General features: G+C 44.7%; 1 protein-coding gene across 2 annotated transcripts in view; it reads right to left on the reverse strand.

Annotated features, from left to right (window-relative positions):
• myo15b (myosin XVB) overlaps positions 1 to 20,916 on the reverse strand; it is a 210,376-nt gene that overhangs the window by 116,592 nt on the left and 72,868 nt on the right. For both annotated transcript variants that reach the window (XM_072242387.1, XM_072242388.1), the window contains 3 exons: positions 15,353 to 15,519; positions 5,975 to 6,217; positions 3,930 to 4,023 (listed from right to left, as the gene is read on the reverse strand). In XM_072242387.1, coding sequence (XP_072098488.1) covers positions 3,930 to 4,023; positions 5,975 to 6,217; positions 15,353 to 15,519 — 504 coding nt within the window. The remainder of the gene's footprint in view (positions 1 to 3,929; positions 4,024 to 5,974; positions 6,218 to 15,352; positions 15,520 to 20,916) is intronic.

The following is a 20,916-nucleotide window of genomic DNA, read 5'->3' on the forward strand; positions in this document are numbered from 1 at the left end:
AGTGATAGATCTTTCAGAAGTGCCATCTTGGCTTCTTTAATTCTCTTACACTCCTTGCATCTTTTCTCAGCTTTTTATTTAGTTTGATTAGTATTTGTATGTTTGTACTCTGAAGTAAACTAAAATCTTGAAATTAAGACTACTGACTATTTTTAACTCCTTGAAGAACCTTATGGGTCTGAAAATAAACAGAGATCCAACAATCTGGCATTCAAACATGGAAGGATTACATGAAGGAAAAAACAGACTAACAAAGGAAGCTGGGAGAAAAGACATTCCTCCGTTCCTTAATTGTCTGAAATAAATATCTTCAGTACATCATTTAAAGAGAATTTAATACTGAGAGGAGTCGTGGTTGTACAACCTGTGTGGGGCCGGAATAAATGATCAGAGTCTGATCACAATGGGGTTGCCAGACAAGAGGCCAACAAGAGTTTTTAGATTTTGGACGGATGTTTGTTTGGTTGTAACCTGATATTATAGCCACTACGGGGTTGTGAGTTTTGTGAGATTCTTGACATTGAAAAGTGAAGAGACTGAAACTAATATGATGGTCAAATCTGTGTAGCCCCGGGAAGACATTAAGGGAGCAGTTTGACCAAGCCAGTGGGTGGTGTTAACGGTGATGTCGATCATGTTGAAAGCAGCCACACTGACTAGTCCCCAGAAACAGCGACACCTTTGGAACTCTCAGGAACTGCAAAGAGACACTGACTCAACAGAGACCTCTAGTGGCTTAGGAGACAATGACAGTAATGGGTTAACAACAGGAATTCTGCAGATGCTGGAAATTCAAGCAACACACATAAAAGTTGCTGGTGAATGCAGCAGGCCAGGCAGCATCTCTAGGAAGAGGTACAGTCGACGTTTCAGGCTGAGACCCTTCGTCAGGACTAACTGAAGGAAGAGTGAGTAAGGGATTTGAAAGTTGGAGGGGGAGGGGGAGATCCAAAATGATAGGAGAAGACAGGAGGGGGAGGGATGGAGCCAAGAGCTGGACAGGTGATTGGCAAAGGAGATACGAGAGGATCATGGGACAGGAGGTCCGGGAAGAAAGACAAGGGGGGGGGAACCCAGAGGATGGGCAAGGGGTATAGTCAGAGGGACAGAGGGAGAAAAAGGAGAGTGAGAGAAAGAATGTGTGTATAAAAATAAATAACAGATGGGGTACGAGGGGGAGGTGGGGCATTAGCGGAAGTTAGAGAAGTCGATGTTCATGTCATCAGGTTGGAGGCATGAACGTGGACTTCTCTAACTTCTGCTAATGCCTAGTTCATTGGCTTATCTGGTTTCTTGACCAGGAGTGGGTCCTGGTCAAGAAACCAGATAAGCCTAGTTGATCCAGTCTTTCATCATATGAAAGTCCTGCCATCCCAGGAATCAATCTGGTGAACCTTCTTTGTACTCCCTCTATGGCAAGGATGTCTTTCCTCAGATTGGCTTCTTCTTTACTCTTTTGTCTTAGCGTTAATTCCCCTCTTAGTTTCTCAGCTCTTTATTTAGTTTGCTTCGTATTTATGTTTGTTTGTTGTCTGAAATCTTGGAATTAAGACTGTTGGCCATTATTTGGGAAGAACCCTAAGGATCAGAAAATAAGCAGAGATCCAACAGTGTTGACCATCCCTTTGCTTCCATAGATGCTGTCTAACCTGTTTTCTGCACCTCTTCAAATCTGACTGCCCAAGAATGTGAACCACTCACAATATTTATCAATACTCTAGGTTGCAGATAGAAGGCATGGCTCAGAACCTGCATTACTTCATTTTATTAGCAGTAAGAGGCAGCAGGTATCACTGTGATTTTCATTACGTCCCATGAAGAGTACACTCTTCAATCACAAGCTTCCAAGAACAGTGTTCCTTGACTCTTCTATGAGAAGCCCTGCGGTGATGGTTTCAGCACAGGGCTGTTCTGTTACAATAATGCATGTCCGTGCATCCTTGGTATTTAGCTTAACAGCCGCACCCTCAGCTACCGGTTCTTAAAAGGATGAACAACATCTTTAAAATTATTTGCAAAGAAATTACTAAAATCTATTGGGATGATAGTTAAAAGATTAATCTATTTTTTGACTTTCATCTCAAAGAGGTGGGAGTACAAAGAGAAGAAGTTATATCATTTTTATATTATGTCTGCTTCGAGCAGATCATTCCAGGGAAGCTGTATTAGGCTTTGGTCTGTGGTGTCTGTGGTGTTTGCTGTTGTGTGCTGGGGCAGCAGGCTGAGGGTAACAGACACCAACAGAATCAACAAACTCATTCGTAACGCCAGTGATGTTGTGGGGATGGAACTGGACTCTCTCACGGTGGTGTCTGAAAAGAGGATGCTCTCTAAGTTGCAAGCCATCTTGGACAATGGCTCCCATCCACTACATAATGTACTGTTTGGGCACAGGAGTACATTCAGCCAGAGACTCATTCCACCGAGATGCAACACAGAGCATCATAGGAAGTCATTCCTGCCTGTGGCCATCAAACTTTACAACTCCTCCCTTGGAGGGTCAGATACCCTGAGCCAATAGGCTGGTCCTGGACTTATTTCATAATTTACTGGCATAATTTACATATTACTATTTAACTATTTATGGTTTTATTACTATTTATTATTTATGGTGCAACTGTAATGAAAACCAATTTCCCCCGGGATCAATAAAGTATGACTATGACTATGACTATGACCTTTGACACCGCACTCCAAGAATATTACAGATTCTTCCAAATGGTTCTTGGTTATGTAATGCTCTGGTTAAGATTTCCACTGTTGTGTTGTAGGTATTTCACTTTAGCAGTTCTGTAAGAGCAGCCCATTCTGCTTTCAGCCTGTTTGGGTTTGAGCTAAAGATAAGGGGCTTTATTGTTCAACGTAGCAATGTGATGTCAGCCAATCAGCATGGTGGAACTGGGAGAAGGTTCTGGAGAACCCTAGGCAGAGAGGTTTTTGTGATGGACACTGGTGTGGGTCAAGTCCTTTGTGGTGGGAGCTGGAAGAGGGAAGCGAAGGTGGCTGTGGATGCCATCCCTGTTGCACAAGGTGCTTTGTGCTGATGAATAGCTCCAGGGAGGAAGGACCAATACTCCCGCGGGGGAGGCTGCTTGATCGAGATGGATTTTGAGCAACATTTAAAAAGTGGCGTGTGCTTTCATACAGACAGAGGGTCTAATGCGTGAGTTACCGACAACTTCAAGATGAGCTCCAACTTGTGTGCACGTTTGACTGTTTAATCATAATGGGCCTTTATGTCTTTTTCTTTCTTTAATAACTGCTAGGCTAAGCTAACATTCATAAATATTCTTTCTTTATAATTGTATGTACTGTATGGTCTGTAATGTCTTGCTGCCGGGCGATTGCATGGGAGCAGTAAGTTACACAGTATTCACACAAATCAGGGCAGGACATCCCCCTAACTCGCGGGTTTGTGTGTGTGTGTGGGGGCGGGTGGGGAACCCATGTCATATCTACCCTAGACGTATGGAATCTGAGAAAGGTGGTTTTCTCACCGCCAAGTCCGGTGGCTGCTAGCGACGGGCTAACGAACCACATCTCCGGTAAAAGGGGTTTCAGTTAGAAGGTAAAAATTATAATGGGATGTATTGTCTTGAGTTTAGAGGATTTATATTACACAAATTAAGACATTTAAAATGCTGGGAGGAATTAATTAGATGGAAACTATTAACTGTGAAGATAGTAAGAGATTTGGCCTTTAAATTAGAGATTATAGCAAATTTTCAAGAGGCATTTCACACAACCATCCTAGTGGGATCAGCTGAATGTTTTAAACAGTTGGAAGATTTTTATTGGGTATGAGCATAAAATGTTACTGGATCATGGTGTAAAGAATTGAGAGATGGATTAGCTACAAGCTAACTAGGCAACAGACCAAGACCAAGAGCAGAATGTCCCCCAAACATTCATGACATGCTGATGCTCACCGATTTTCAAGAAAAAAGATCGTTTCTGCTGAAAAGATTGAAATTGTTCCAAGTCCATCTCCTCAACAGCATCTTCCTTATCGGGTGGAAGGACCTAGAAAGAGAGGGGAGAGAGAAAATACCCAATATGATATAGCCAAACCACCCTCCCTCTGGCAACTTGATGCCAGCCAGGTGAAGTAGAACGTTATTCTCCAGAGAGAAAGTCAGGCTTGTTCAGAGAGAATTTGCACATTCACTACCTCTGAAAGAGCCTTTGAGATACTGAAGTGATTTTGAAATTCAGTCATTAAAATCATGTAGGAAACACAGAAAACAAATTTTCACAAAGCAAGATCTTGTCTGGAGGGGAGTATGTACTTGCTCTTAAAATCCTGGCATGATAGAAGTATATGCACTAGTGCAGTCATCTACGTTTTTAAGTGATTACTGTGGGCAGATGAGGTGAGTGTCATAACCCTTATGAATGGCACTGATGACCAGATCATCTGTTTTAATGATGAGGGTGCCATACCTGAAATGCTAAAGATAAGAGTACAGATACACCAACCTATAACAAAAGCAAGTGGAATTTTATTTTATTGCAAGGGACTGGATACATGGGTAGGGGAATCTTTCTACATTTGCATCGGACATTGGTGAGATTGCTCCGGGGAACTATGTACAGGTCTGAGGGGATGGAGACAGTTCCGAGAAGGTTGATTACATGGATGTTTGGATTGCAGCAGTTGTCGAGTGGTGAAAGGTTGAGCAGAATAGGCATACGTTCATTAATGTTTTGAAGATTGAGAGGTGACCACATCCAAACATACAAGGCTGTGAGGGAGCCTGCTGGGAAAGATGCTGAGGACATTATCCTTCTGGGAAAATCTAGAACCATGGACGACCATTTTGGGATAAGATAGATTCGATGAGGAATTCCTTCCTCAGCAGATTTGAAAAGCCAAGGAGACTAACCATTGCCCGTTGCATATAACTTGGGCTGAGATGGGTAGATTTGTTTGAGCAAGAGAGTGAAAGCAAGACCAGTTAATCACATCAGCCATGACCTTGCTGAGTGGGTTCATGAGACCATGTGACCAAGTCTGGTTCATTTTCCTAATAACATTGGTTTGCACAAGTCAAATGGAATGTTGGCCTTCATCGCAAGAGGGATTGAATTTAAGAGCAGGGAGGTTATGATGCAGCTGTCCAGGGTTCTGGTGAGGCTGTACCTGGAGTATTGTGTGCAGTTCTAGTCTCCTTACTTGAGGAAGGATATACTGACTTTGCAGGCAGTGCAGAGGAGATTCACCGGGTTGATTACAGAGATGAAGGGGTTAGACTATGAGGAGAGATTGAGTTGCCTGGGACTGTACTCGCTGGAATTCAGAAGGATGAGAGGAGATCTTATAGAAACACCCTAATACAGCTGGCTGGTTCCCACAAATGCATTTAACTTGTAAGGTACCCCAGTGATTCACAATCAAGATGGCCTATTGAGGAATAGTCGAACAGTTGGCTCTCCCAAGCAAAGAGGAAGACTCTGCCCAACCCTCACTCGCCTGACACATGGAAAGGAAGAACCCAAGTCCAGAAAGGACCAAGCTAAAGATCTACAGGTGAAGCAATTATACCCCTTCTCCTCCTCCCTTCACTCTGATTCCCCGGGCACTTTCTCCAGGTGAAACAACTTACTTGCTCCTCTCTCAGTTATTAACTGTTCACAGTCTAGTCCTCTTCACAATGGGAAAGCCACCATTAAGTCATTCCTGTATCCTGGTCACTTACCACTTTAACTCTCTGCTTCACACACTTTGACCTCGCTTTTGTGACCGCCCAATGTAAGCTCAAGGAACCTCACCCCTTCTTCTGGTTCAAAACATTACAGCCTTCTGGACTTAGTATTAATTTTAACTGTTTCAGATAATCAGCATTTCCACAATTTTCCGGGGTCCTTTCCAAATTTCCGGCATCCAGAAGTTTTACTTTTGAAGCTGTCAAGTTGATATCCTGCTTTCTGAGGTAGAGGAGGAAAGAAACACTATAATAATAAAAATAAATACCTCGTTACTGGGAAGCTGCTCCTTCTCTTTGGGAGGAGTTTTACTGATGACAGGTTCCTTCTTCTCTTTGGGCTTCACTGGTTGTTTGGGTGAATCAGGTCGGACGGACTTTGACTTGGTCTTAGGTGAAGTTATGGGTTTTGTTGGCTTTGAGACAGGTTGTCTCTCCTGTTGTGATTCCTTTTGCCGTTCCTTCTGTTGTTGCTGGCTTATTGACATGGCCTGCATTGTCATCTGCTGGGCCTGGGGAAAAGAACACATTCTTGATATTAGGAAGTAACAGGCAAGTGTATCCAGTTTAGAAATTCCACTAAAAATTGACATGTGCATGCTTAATTGAACATTGAATTGAACTGACTTTATTTCTTACATTCTTCACATACATAAGGAGTAAAATCCTTTACGTTAATGTCTCCATCTAAATGTTCAATTTATAGTAACTTATAATAAATAATATGTACAACAGGGTAGTCAATATAACATAGAAATACAATTGTTTCAGCATGAGTTAATCAGTCTGATGGCCTGGTGGAAGAATCTGTCCCGGAACCTGTTGGTCCTGGCTTTTATGCTGCTGTACCGCTTCCCGGATGGTAGCAGCTGGAACGGTTTGTGTTTGGGGGTGACTCAGGTCTCCAATGGTCTTTTGGGCCCTTTTTACACACCTGTCTCTGTATTTGTCCTGAATAGTGGAAAGTTCACTTCTACAGATGTGCTGGGCAGTCTGCACCACTCTCTGCAGAATCCTGCGATTAAGGGAGGTACAGTTCCCATACCAGGCAGTGATGCAGCCAGTCAGGATGCTCTCAATTATGCCCTTGTAGAAAGTTCTTAGAATCTGGGGGCCCATACCAAACTTCCCGAACCGTCTGAGGTGAAAGAGGCTCTGTTGTGCCTTTTTCACCGCCCAGCCGGTATGTACAGACCGCGTGAGATCCTTGGTGATGCGTATCCCAAGGAACTTAAAACTGTTCACCTTCTCAACCCCAGATCCACAGATCCATTGATGTCAATGGAGGTTAGCCTGTCTCCATTCCTCCTGTAATCCACAACCAGCTCCTTTGTTTTTGTGACATTGAAGGAGAGGCTGTTTTCTTGACACCACTGTGTCAGGGTGATGACTCCTTCTCTGTAGGCTGCCTCGTTATTGTTTTAGATAAGGCCAGAGGTGAGGGAGCCCACTCTTACACCTGCTGGTGCCCTGACGGGAAGTCCAGGATCCAGCTACACAAGGCAGGGTGAAGGCTGAGGTCTCTGAGCTTCTTGTCGAGCCTGGAGGGAATTAGGATGTTGAATGCTGAACTGTAGTCCAAAAACAGCACTCTCACGTAAGCATCCTTCTCCAGGTGTGTAAGGACTATTTTCAGAAAAGGGTTAACTCTATTTGCCATAAACATTTAAATGTGCTAGGAATTTGTTGTGGCGTGTTACCATGACTGGCAATAAAACATAACACCATTGAACAGTTATAAAGCATAAAGGATTATATAAAATATGGTTAAAGTCCAGAAAGGAATAAATATTGTGCATAGATATCAGCATGTATTTACAAAGTAAACAGCATTATAAACAGTGGTTTAAAGTGTTTACAGCGCAGTGATTGAGGTAATAGCTGAAGGGGGTGGGGAAGGGCTAACTAGAATGGTTGATCAGATTAACTGCCTGCATTCCCTGGAAATGCTCCAAACAGAGCAAAGTTCACTACATAATGTCATTATACCCGATGCAGAAACTGCACCAGACCCACAAGGGGAAGGTCCTGCTGGAATCTCTGGACTGGCACATAATGACATGGTTATTCCACTTCACTCCAGGAAAAGTCCATTTTCAACCTCTACTGAGACATCAATAAACCTCTACACCAGTCTCAGGCTGCAGTAAGCACTCGGCCGTTTAGTGCTTCAGTAAGGAGAAATCTCCCCAACAAAGGGATGTGGGACCGAATCAGATGGTGTTTTGGATAAAGAGAGAGTTCAACAAATTGGAAATGATGTGTTGGCTCGTTTCATTTGAAGGGTGACAGCGCACTACAGCACATAAACTGGCCCTTCAGCCCATCTATTCTATGCCAACCTGCTTTTCTGCCTAGTCCCATCTACCTGTACCCGGAGTATAGCCCTTCATACCCTGCTCGTCCATGTATTTATCCAAACCGCTCTGGAATGTTTCAGTCGAGCCTGCATCCACCAGTTCCGCTGGCAGCTCGTTCCATACCCACATCACTCTCTGAGCAAAGAAGTTCCTCTTCAGGTTCCTTTTAAGTATTTCATCTTTCACTCTTAACCTATGACCTCTAGTTCTAGTCTCACCCAACCTCAGGGGAATAAGCCTGGATATATTCATCCTACCTGAACTCAGAACTTGTACATCTTCCTTCATTCTCCTACACTCCAGGGAATAAAGTCCTAACTTACTCACTCTTTCCCTATAACTTATGTCCTCAATTCTCAGCAATATCCTTGTAAATTTTCTCTGCACTCTTTCAACTTTATTGATATCTTTCCTGTAGGTAGGCGACTAGAACTGCACAGATTATTCTAAATTCAGCCTCACCAATATCTTATACAGCTTCAGCAGAATATCCCAACTCCTATACTCAGTGCTGTAATTAATGAAGGCCAATGTGCCAAAAGCTCTCTTTAGGATGTACTTACCACTTTCAAAGAACAGTGGATCTGTATTCCCAGTTCCCTTTGTTCTACCGCACACCTCAGTGCCCACCACTCACTGTGTAAGTTCTACGCTAGTTTGTCCTCTCAAAGTACCACACCTCACACTTTCCACATTTGAATGGCTCAGTACTAAACCATGGCTTTACTTTCAGTGGCATGGGGGAATGAGAAACACAAGAAATTCTGCAGTCGCAGGAAATCCAAAGCAACTCACACAAAATGTGGAGGAACTCAGCGGGTCGGGCAGCATCTATGGAAATGAATAAACAGTCCTTGTTTCGGCTCAGCACCCTTCCTCAGGACTGCAAAGCAAAGGGGAAAATGCCAAAATAAAAATGGGGGGGGGGGTGGAAGAAGGATAGCCAGAGGTGATAGGTGAAGCCAGGTGGGTGGGAAAGGTAAAGGGCTGGAGATGAAGGAATCTGATAAGGAGATTGGAGCATAGGAGAAAGGGAAGGGAGAGGGGACCTGGGGAGGGGAGTGTTCGGTAGGTGAGAAGAGGTAAAAGGTCAGAGTGAGGAATAGAAGAGGGGAGGAAGAGGGAATTTTTTTATGACTGGAAGGAGAAATTAATAATCATGCCATCAGATTGGAGGCTACCTAGATAGAACGTAAGACGTTTGTCCTCCGCCCTGAAGGTAGCACAAGAGGAGGCCATGGACCAGCATGTCAGAACGGGAATGGGAATTGGAATTAAAACACTGGGCAAACTGGGAAGTTCCACTTTTGGCAGATGGAGTGGACGTGCTTGACGAAGTGGTCCCCCAGTTTATGACAGGTCTCACCAATGTACAGAATGCTGCATCAGGAGCACCGGACACAATAAGCGACCCGGGCAGATTCACAGGTGAAGTGATGCCTCACCTGGAAGCACTGTTTGGGGCCCTGAGTAGGCGTGAAGGAGGAGGTGGATGGGCAGGTGTAGCACTTTGCTCGCTTGCACGGAGAAATGCCCGAAGGGAGATTAGTGTGGAGGGACGAATGAACAAGGGAGTTACAGAGGAGTCTTTTCAGAGACTCCTGGATGGCTACATGGAGCATAGAAAAATAGAGGGTATGGGTAAAGCCTAGGTAGTTCTAAGTTAAGGACATGTTCGGCACAGCTTTGTGGGCCGAAGGGCCTGTATTGTGCTGTAGGTTTTCCATGTTTCTAATCCCCGTGATCCCAAATGAGACACCTGCAACTCAAAGTGAAAACCCCAACTGAGTCCAAAGACAAACAATTAGACATAAAAGATGAAGGATCCAAGGAACTCTGAATATACACAAGGTGACACTGAGAAAATACAGTCCACGTAGTAACTGAAAAAAATCTCTTCTTTTTCTTTTAAAAATGATCCCTTGTTGTGATAGAACCCCACGCCCACCAAGCTGTCTCCTAGCGGCTTGAGGTGCCTGGGGTGAAGCCAATGTAAGTCAGTCATCAAGTCAGGATCCAAAATACCCCCAACTCCTTTCATCAGGACCATACCACTCCCAATAGTCTAAATACTGGAACTGTCCCTTAACGTGCCGGGAGTCAAGCAATCAATGCACAGTGTAAACAGGTGCTCTGTCCAGGATTCTAGGAGGAGTGAATAATCAACCAGAGAGTATTGGTTTCAGCCCAGAGATGTGAAAGGTGGATAGATTTGGAGAGACCTGGGAAGCTGTAATCTCTAAATTACAGAATCAATTCTCTAAATAACTCTGAAGGGCCTCTATGACATGAGGAGCTAATTTATGGGATTCAATTTTAAGAAGGGATCTTAGGTAGAGAGCCAAACCACTGACCCACGGCAAAAGCAGGACCCAGACGTCTCCTCCTGTTGACGTTGAATTGCTGCCTCACCAAAACAAGTGCCAAAGTCCTCTTGGTTTAAGCCACCCCTGTTTACAGTGCTCAATAAACTGCTTAGCAGATGGAATACTGACTTCCACTTCCCGTTCAGGAAAGACAGGAGGCTTAAACCCAAATTTACATTTGGAAAGAGTTATGTTAAGCGAAGAATGGTAAAGAGTGTAATAAGCTATTTTTGCCCAATTAAAATGGTCATTCCAAGAAGATTTGTTACCAGAAACAAGGCAATGAAGAGTGTGTTCCAAATCTTGGTTAGACCTCTTGGTCTGACCATTCCTGTGTGGCTGAAAACCAGAAGAAAGGCTAGAAGTAGCTCCAATAAATTTACAAAATGCTTGCCAAAACTTGGACCTGGTCGGAGAAAATATTGGAAGAAAATCCACGTGCCCCTGAACGACTGCTGTAATAAAAGGTCTGCAGTTTCAATTGCTGAGGTCAGTCTAGTGAGGAGAAAAACTTACAAGCCTTGGAAAATCGATCAACAATGACCAAAGGAATGTTAAGAGGTCAAGCCAGTGATAAGATCGAGAGAGAGATGGGAGGGGATGGGGAAAGGACAGAGGAGAACTGGAATCTAGCGAAGAAGCACAAATATCACAGGCTTGGACAAATGACACAATGTCTCCATTAAAACCAAGTCACCAATAATGTCTTTTTATGCATTCTAGGGTATGTGAAATTCCAGAGTGGGCTGTTATCCTGGATGCGTGCCCCCATTTGAGCTCTGACCTAAGTTTGGATGGTGCAAAAAGGCAACCTAGGGGAACATTTCTGGGAACTAGATTACTCCCCTTGAGTGGTTATCTGCCTGGTGTGAGTATTGAATGCTGTCTTCCATTCATTACCTTGATGAATCCAAATTAAATTGTAGGTATTCCTGAGACCCAATTTAGTGAAAACTTTGGCCCCTTGCAGTAAATCAAAGGGTGAGTTCATGATGTTTAATGATTTTTAACAGTAGTCTTCTTAAGATCTCAATAATCAATACAGGGTCTCAGCCTGCCATCCTTCTTGGTGGCAATACCCGTCCCTGCAGGGAAGCTGAGGGTCTGATAAACTCCGCTGTCAATACATCATCGAGGTAATCGTCCACAGCCCGTTTCTCAGGACCAGGAAAGGAGAACAGCCTCCCTCGGGAAGGATAGGAACCACGAGTAACTCAATGCCACAATCACAATTACGAAGGGGCTGGCAGCAAGGTAGCCTTTTTCTTGCTAAGAACTGCGAGGAGATCTGAGTATTCAGGAGGGACCTGCTTAATCTTATTAATAACTTTTCACTCAAGGTGGTTGGGCACAGGTTCAGGGATCTTCGTCTTGACTTTGGGCGCTCAGGAAACAGACTCATGGTTCTGGGATAGCAAACATTCTGGCTTGTTAGGGACCAACTGGTAATAATTCCCCCAGACCAGCCAATCGCAGGGTCCATGCTGAGGCAACCATGGATACCCAAGAATAAGGGACCTCTGTAGACTGAATCAAGTGGAACTTTAATGTTTCATGGTGAATCCCAATCCAAAAGCCTATCAATCCGGAAACGTAACAAACCTTACCAGTTCAAGAGCCTACCATTTAGCGCAGTGATGGTAAGGAGATGATCAAGCTTAGAGATAGGGACCCCCATTTGTCCCTATCTAAATCTAAAAAGTCAACAAATGGCCGGCTGGGAAACTCCTTTTGATTCCATATCAAACAAGAGGGTTAATGTAACCCTGGGGCAGTACTTACGGGAAAAGCCCCAGAGCCCGTCACAGATCTTCCCTCACTGGGTGGCCACTGGAGTTTCCCAACCTCTTGGGGTACAAGGCAAGACCATGCCTCCGTTCCCCACAGCAGAAACAACATCTCTGTAAATCATCTGTTGTGTTCAGCAGCCAAAAGGAGTGTCCTGCCCAACTGCATGGGTTCCAGGGCATCCAGTGGCTAGTTTGGCAAAGGATCTGTAGGAGGAAATGGTAAGTTGGTGGAGGGTGAAGATAGGTGGGATAGAAGCAGGGCTCCTCCTGGTGTTGCTCCTGCTGCTGTTCTGACAGACAGATGTCCAGATGAACGGGCTAAACCAACTAGCCCATTAAGGTCTGGCAGAGGATCACAAGCTGTCAGATCATCTTTAAGGTTGTTAAACTCTTTGCAGAACATGGCCACCAGACCTTCGCTATTCCACCCACTCTCTGGAGCCAAAGTTCTGAATTCGATTGGATAGCCAGCCATGCTCCTCGACCCATCTCATGTCATAAAGTCTGGAAGTGGCCTGCTGCCCACCGATGGGGTGATTAAACACAGGGCGCTGATGTGGGTCAATAAAGAAGCATTCGGGATCCCCTCTCTGCCACCTTGCTGTTGCCCATCCCAGAGCTTTACCGGAGTGGAGGGAAGTAATGTAAACCACTTTACTTCGTCTGTGCAGCATCAGTTTGAACATCAGAGACACTGGGTTATAAACCCACGGTACGACTTTGGGACTCCAATCAGAGGAGGCAGATTCAGGGAGCTCTTGGCACTCTCCTCTTGAGGTGGTGGTGTACCTGAGTCCTGGCCTTTTACAGGTTCTGTGATGGCAGAGAAAGACATGGCCATTTCTTGCAGCTGCAGCTCTGCTTTGCTAGGTCTGATTGCACATTGTATCCTGCTGACTGACCATGGCACTCTGCTTTGCCAGATCTGACTGCACATTGTATCCTGCTGAGTTCATTCTCTGGCTTGGGTCGTTAGTGAACTCAAAGTGCAGAAATCACAAAGATTTCTGCAATTCAAACAAAACAAAAATTAACCAGCAAAACTAAGAAGAACTCAGGGAAACGATACAGAATCTGAAGAACTGTATACACAGAAGACCTCGTTCGGAGTTTCATCAGACAAGGATCCACAATGATGACTGAGTAAAGAGGGGTTGGCAAGCCCCTGCTGAAATACACCCTACAGCACATAGGGATTTGGGACCAATCGGGCAACCCAGGTGTCCAGACAAAGAGATAATCCTTAAAGCTAACACCTGAAATCCCACGCTAGTCAAATTATCCAAAACTGAATAAAAGTGATCAATACACAGAGCTTAACAATCCCCATGATCCCAGATGACAGCCCTGCAACACAAAGTACAAAACCAGAGCTAGTCCAAGCACAAACAAGTCGACATAGAAGGTATGCAATCCAAAGAACATTGCACACCAAGAAAATACAATCAACATACCAACCGAAAAAAAAATCATTTCTTTTTCTTTTAAAAACGACTCTCAGATGTGACACTCTGAAGCTAATGTGACAGCATCCTTCAGAAGGGTCAACCTACAAAAGCATCCGGTCCGGACAGGGTACCTGGACAAGTCCTAACGACCTATGCTAATCAACGGGCTGGAGTGATCACTGGTATCGGCACCCTCTCGCTTCAGCTGTTTGTGGTACCCACCTGCTTCAAGCAGGCTTCAGTTATACTGGCACCTAAGAAGAATGTGGTAACTGGCCTCAATGATCATCATCCAGTATCACTGTGATGAGATGCTTTGAGAGGTTGGTCAGAAAACATATCAACTCCTGCCTGAGAAATGACTTGGATCCACTCCAATTTGCCCACCATCACAACAGGTCCACAGCAGATGCCATCTCATTGGCTCTTCACGCAACACTGGAACATCTGGACTGCAAAGATGTACACATCAGGATGGTCTTTATCGACTACAACTTGGCATTCAATACCATCATCCTCTCAAAACTAATTAACAAGCTTCAAGACCTTGGCCTCAATACCTCCTTGTGCAATTGGATCCTCGATTTTCTCACTTGCAGACCCCAGCCAGTTCAACATCTCCTCCTCAATCTCCATCAGCACAGCTGTGTGTTTAGCCCCCTGCTCTACTCGCGTTATACTTGTGACTGTGAGGCTAAGCACAGCTCCAATGGCATATTTAAGTTCACTGACAAAACCACTGTTGTAGGCTGGTGGTGAGTCAGCATCTTGGAGGGAGACTGAAGATCTGGCTGTGGTGCTCGCTCAATCTCAGCAAGCCCAAGGAGCTGAGGTCCACGAGCCAGTCTTCACCCCGGGATTAGAGGCAGAGAGGGTCCTCAGTATTACCATTTCAGAGGATCTTTCCCTGGGCCCAGCTTGTAAGTGCAATTATGAAGAAAGCACAACAGCACCTCTGCTTCCTTAGGAGTTTGCCAAGATCTGGCATGAAGTCTAAAACTTTATCAAACTTCTATATATGCATAATGGAAAGTATATTGACTGGCTGCATCACAGGCTGCTATGGAAACACCAATGCCCTTGGACAGAAAATCCCACAAAGAGTAGCGGATACGGCCCAGTCCATCGCGGGTAAAGCCCTCCCCACCACTGAGCACACCTACACAGAGTGCTGTTGCAGGAAAGCAGCATTCATCACCAAAGACCCCTACCACCCAAGCCATGCTCTCTTCTCACTGATGCCTTCAGGAATTAGGTACAGAACTACCAGGTTCAGGAATAGTTATTACCTGTAAACCATCAGGCTGTTGAACCAGAGGGGATAACCTCACTCAACTTCACCTGCCCCATCACTAAACTATTCCCACAACCTGTGGACTCACTTTCAAGGACTCCTCCTCTCATGTTCTCGATATTTATTGCTTATTTATTTATTTATTTATTTATTATTTTGTATTTGCACAGTTTGTTGTCTTTTGCACACTGGTTGTTTGTCCGCCTGTTGTGTTGTTGTTGTTCATTGATTCTATTGTGTTTCTTTGATTTACTCAGCATGCCTGCAAGAAGACAAATCTCAGGGTGACATATACATACTTCAAAGTAAATTTATTATCTAAGTGGGTGGTTTGTGTGGCCAACAATCCAACATATTATAACTGTCGGTTAGCGTGCTTGTGCACTCACCAATAGCAGAGCCTGCTGGTTGATGAAACTTTCCTGCTGAGTTGAAAGTTGGGAGGAGGAGGAGGAGCTGAATCGATTTGACGGCTGAGAAATCTGAGGCCTTGAGTACTGGGACGCCTGCTGCATTGGCTGCACCTGAGGCATACTGGCCTGTGGAACCATCATTACTGTTGAGAAAGGCATACGGTATCAGACCAACAATTCCATGGAAAACACCTCACAAAACCAACAGTTTCCTTGTTGATTCAGCAGCAGAATCTCTACAAAATGAACTCACTTATCTCCACACTAACAATGATTTAAATGATAGCAGATGATTTGACTGCACTATACACAGCTCCCAAGTTTCAAGCTGTCATGTCTGGGAAAATAATGCATGGTGTTTCTCCATTGTAATCAGCAGTATGTGAAACCATGAATAGGTATTCTCATGTATGAAGATTGCCAAATTAAAATTCAGGTCAAGATTGTCCAACAATCAGTGTTGCATTTTCCAGCATGACTTCATACACGGAGTCAATGAAAGGGAAGCACAAAGAAACACACTGAGGGTTTCAGACGATGCCTCAGAGTCATGTGTACCGGGGTGAGTACGTGCCTGTTAATGCTCTCTAGTGACTCCTGGATTACAGCACTCCAACACTCCAGGCAGCTCTACCCTGCAGCTATCGACCTGCACCTCTATTTTTAACTTCCTCGATACTTTTACCTGACAGACACTTGGGGAGTTCCAGTTGCTTCTGGGCAATCACTGGCTATCCTAGAGGGAGAACTAGGTTTCAACCAATTTGTGGGAAAATGTACTGATTTCTCTCCTGAAGGCCCTCATCAAAGAAAATAATTTCCAATCCCTATTCCTTGCAATACTTTAAACAAACAGATGACCTTTGTCTGGTCAGGGAGATTGAGGAGGAGGTAGAGAGGAGTTATAGGCAAGTAGTCACACCGGGACCTTGGAAGACAGATAAATGGGTCATGGTCAGGAGAGGGAAGGGCAAAAGGCTGATACTAGAAAGTACCCCTGTGGCTGTCCCCCTTAACAATAAGTACTCCTGTTTGAGTACTGTTGGGGGGGAGCAACCTACCTGGGGGAAGCAACAGTGCCTCTGGCACGGAGTCTGGCCCTGTAGCTCAGAAGGGTAGAGAAGGGAAGAAGGCAGTAGTGATAGGGGACTCTATAGTTAGGGGGTTAGACAGGTGATTCTGTGGACGTAGGAAAGAAATGCGGATGGTAGTTTGCCTCCCAGGTGCCAGGGTCCGGGATGTTTCTGATCACGTCCACAATATTCTGAAGTGAACAGCCAGAGGTCATGGTACGTATTGGTACCAATGACACAGGTAGGAAAAGGGAGGAGGTCCTGAAAGCAAACTACAGGAAGTTAGGAAGGAAGTTGAGAAGCAGGACCTCAAAGATAGTAATCTCGGGATTACTGCCTCTGCCATGCGACAGTGAGTATAGGAATAGAATGAGGTGGAGGATAAATGCGTGGCTGAGCGATTGAGTGGGGGTTGGGATTCAGACTTCTGGAACATTGGGACTCTTTTACAGGAGTGACCTGTACAATAAGGATGGGTTGCACTTGAATCCCGAGGGACCAATCTCCTGGCAGGGAGTTTTGCTAAAGTTATTGGGGAGAATTGCTAGGGGGTGGGAACCAAACTAAAGAAATGGAGGAAGATGCTGTTGACTCACAAATGGAGAAAGCATAGAGACAGTGCGAGAGGGAGAATAGGCAGGTGATAGAGAAGGGATGTGCTCAGACCGATGGTTTGAGATGTGTCTATTTTGATGCAGGAAGCATCATGAACAAAGCGGATGAGCTTAGAGCGTGGATCAGTTCTTGGAGCTTTTATAGACCACCCAATAGTAACAGAGACATCAAGGAGCAGATAGGGAGACAAATATTCTGGAAAGGTGTAATAATAACAGGGTTGCCGTGATGAGAGATTTTAATTTCCCAAATATTGATTGGCATCTCCCTAGAAAAAGGGGTTTAGATGGGGTGCAGTTTGTTAGGTGTGTTCAGGAAGGTTTCTTGACACAATATGTAAATAAGCTGACAAGAGGGGAGGCTGTAACTTGATCTGGTATTGGGAAATGAACCTGGTCAGGTGTCAGGTCTCTCAGTGGGAGAGCATTTTGGAGATCCTGATCACAATTCTATCTCCTTTACCATAGCATTAGAGAGGGATAGGAACAGACAAGTTAGGAAAGCGTTTAATTGGAGTATGGGGAAATATGAAGCTATCAGCCAGGAACTTGGAAGCATAAATTGGGAACAGATGTTCTCAGGGAAATGTATGACAGAAATATGGCAAATGTTCAGGGGATTATAAAAGATGAAATAGCGGCATATTTGGATAGCAGTAGCAGGATAGGTCCGAGTCAGCATGGATTTACAAAGGGGAAATCATGCTTGACTAATCCTCTGGAATTTTTTGAGGATGTAACTATGAAAATGGACATGGGAAAGCCAGTAGATGTAGTGTACCTGGACTTTCAGAAAGCCTTTGATAAGGTCCCACATAGGAGGTTAGTGGGCAAAATTAGAGCACATGGTATTGGGGGTAGGGTACTGACATGGATAGAAAAATGGTTGGCAGACAGGAAACAAAGAGTAGAGATAATGGGTCCTTTTCAGAATGGCAGGCAGCGACTAGTGGGGTACCGCAAGGCTCGGTGCTGGGACCACAGCTATTTACAATATACATTAATGATTTAGATGAAGAGATTAAAAGAAACATTAGCAAATTTGCAGATGACACAAAGCTGGGTGACAGTGTGAAATGTGAGAAGGATGTTACGAGAATGCAGGGTGACTTGGACAGGTTGGGTGAGTGGGCAGATACATGGCAGATGCAGTTTAATGTGGATAAATGTGAGGTTATCCACTTTGGCGGCAAGAACAGGAAGGCCGATTACTATTTGAATGGTGTCAAGTTAGGAAAAGGGGAAGTACAACGAGATCTGGGTGTCCTTGTTCATCAGTCACTGAAAGTAAGCATGCAGGTACAGCAGGCAGTGAAGAAGGCTAATGGCATGTTGGCCTTCATAACAAGGGGAGTTGAGTATAGGAGCAAAGAGGTCCTTCTGCAGTTGTACAGGGCCCTGATGAGTCCACACCTGGAGTATTGTGTGCAGTTTTGGTCTCCAAATTTGAGGAAGGACATTCTTGCTATGGAGGGAGTGCAGCGTAGGTTCACTGGGTTAATTTCAGGGATGGCGGAAAAGTCATATGTTGAAAGATTGGAGCGACTGGGCTTGTATACACTGGAATTTAGAAGGATGAGAGGGGATCTGATTGAAACATATAAGATTACTAAGGGATTGGACACGCTAGAGGCAGGAAACATGTTCCCGATGTTGGGGAGTCCAGAACCAGAGGCCACAGTTTAAGAATAAGGGGTAGACAATTTAGAACGGAGTTGAGGAAAAAATTTTTCACGCAGAGGGTTGTGGATCTGTGGAATGCTCTGCCTCAGAAGGCAGTGGAGGCCAATTCTCTGGATGCTTTCAAGAAAGAGTTAGATAGAGCTCTTAAAGGTAGCGGAGTGAAGGGATATGAGGAGAAGGCAGGAACAGGGTACTGATTGTGGATGATCAGCCATGATCACAGCGAATGGTGGTGCTGGCTCAAAGGGCCGAATGGCCTACTCCTTCACCTATAGTCTATTGTCTATTGTCTATTTTGCATGGTGTTCTGTATAGGGATGTTCCAATGAGACAGGGAAAGGATGGTAGGGTACAGGAACCGTGGTATACAAAGGCTGTTGAAAATCTAGTCAAGAAGAAAAGAAAAGCTTATGAAAGGTTCAAAAAAACTAGGTAATGATAGAGATCTAGACGATTAGAAGGCTAGCAGGAAGGAGCTTAAGAATGAAGTTAGGAGAGCCAGAAGGGGCCATGAGAAGGCCTTGGAGAGTAGGATTAAGGAAAACCCCAAGGCATTCTACAAGTATGTGAAGAGCAAGAGGATAAGATGTGAGAGAATTGGACCAATCAAGTGTGACAGTAGGAAAGTATATATGGAACCAGAGGAGATAGCTGAGGTACTTAATGAATACTTTGCTTCAGCATTCACTATGGAAAAGGATCTTGGCGATTGTAAGGATGACTTGCAGTGGATTGAAAAGCTTGAGCATATAGATATTAAGAAAGAGGATGTGCTGGAGCTTTTGGAAAGCATCAAGTTGGATAAGTCACCGGGACCGGACGAGATGTACCCCAGGCTACTGTGAGAGGCCAGGGAGGAAATTGCTGAGCCTCTGGCGATGATCTTTCGATCATCAATGGGGACGGGAGGCAGATGTTGTTCCCTTACTGAAGAAAGGGAGTAGAGATAGCACAGGAAATTATAGACCAGTGAATCTTACTTCAGTGGTTGGTAAGTTGATGGAGAAGATCCTGAGAGGCAGGATTTATGGACATTCAGAGAGGTATAATATGATTAGAAATAGCCAGCATGGTTTTGTCAAAGGCAGGTATTGCCTTACAAGCCTGATTGAATTTTTTAAGGAGATTATGAAACACATTGATGAAGGTAGAGCAGTAGATGTAGTGTATATGGATTTTAGCAAGACATTTGATAAGGTACCCCATGCATGGCTTATTGAGAAAATAAGGAGGCATGGGATCCAAGGAGATCTTGCTTTGTGGATCCAGAACTGGCTTGCCCACAGAAGGCAAAGAGTGGATGTAGACAGGTCATATTCTGCATGGAGGTCGGTCACCAGTGGTGTGCCTCGGGGATCTATTCTGGGACCCTACTCTTCATGATTTTTATAAATGACCTGGATGAGGAAGTGGAGGGATGGGTTAGTAAATTTGCTGATGACACAGTGATTAGGGGTTTTGTGGATAGTGTGGAGGGCTGTTAGATGTTACAGCAGGGCATCAATAGGATGCAAAACTGGGCTGAGAAGTGGCAGATAGAGTTCAAGCCAGATAAGTGTGAAGTGGTTCATTTTGGTAGGTCAAATATGATGGCAGAATATAGTATTGATGGTAAGACTCTTGGCAGTGTGGAGGATCAGAGGGACCTTGGGGTCTGAGTCCATAGGACACTCAAAGCAGCTGCGCAGGTTGACTCTGTGGTTAAGAAGGCATACGATGCATCAGCCTTCATCAACTGTGGGATTGAGTTTAAGAGCCGAGAGGTAATGTTGCAGCTCTGTAGGACCCTGGTCAGGCCCCACTTGGAGTGTTGTGTTCAGTTCTGGTCACCTCACTACAGGAAGGATATGAAGACTATAGAAAGTGTGCAGAGGAGATTTACAAGGATGTTGCCTGGATTGAGGAGCATGCCTTACGAGAATAGGTTGAGTGAACTTGGCCTTTTCTCCTTGGAGCGACTGAGGATGAGAGGTGACCTGATAGAGGTGTATAAGGTGTTGAGAGGCATTGATCATGTGGATAGTCAGAGGCTTTTTCCCAGGGCTGAAATGGCTAACATGAGAGGGCACAGTTTTAAGGTGCTTGGAAGTAGGTACAGAGGAGATGTCAGGGGTAAGTTTTTTACGCAGAGAGTGGTGAGTGCGTGGAATGGGCTGCCGGCGACAGTTGT

Source organism: Mobula birostris, chromosome 24 (assembly GCF_030028105.1).
Source record: "Mobula birostris isolate sMobBir1 chromosome 24, sMobBir1.hap1, whole genome shotgun sequence".
Classification (NCBI taxonomy): Eukaryota; Metazoa; Chordata; class Chondrichthyes; order Myliobatiformes; family Myliobatidae; genus Mobula; species Mobula birostris.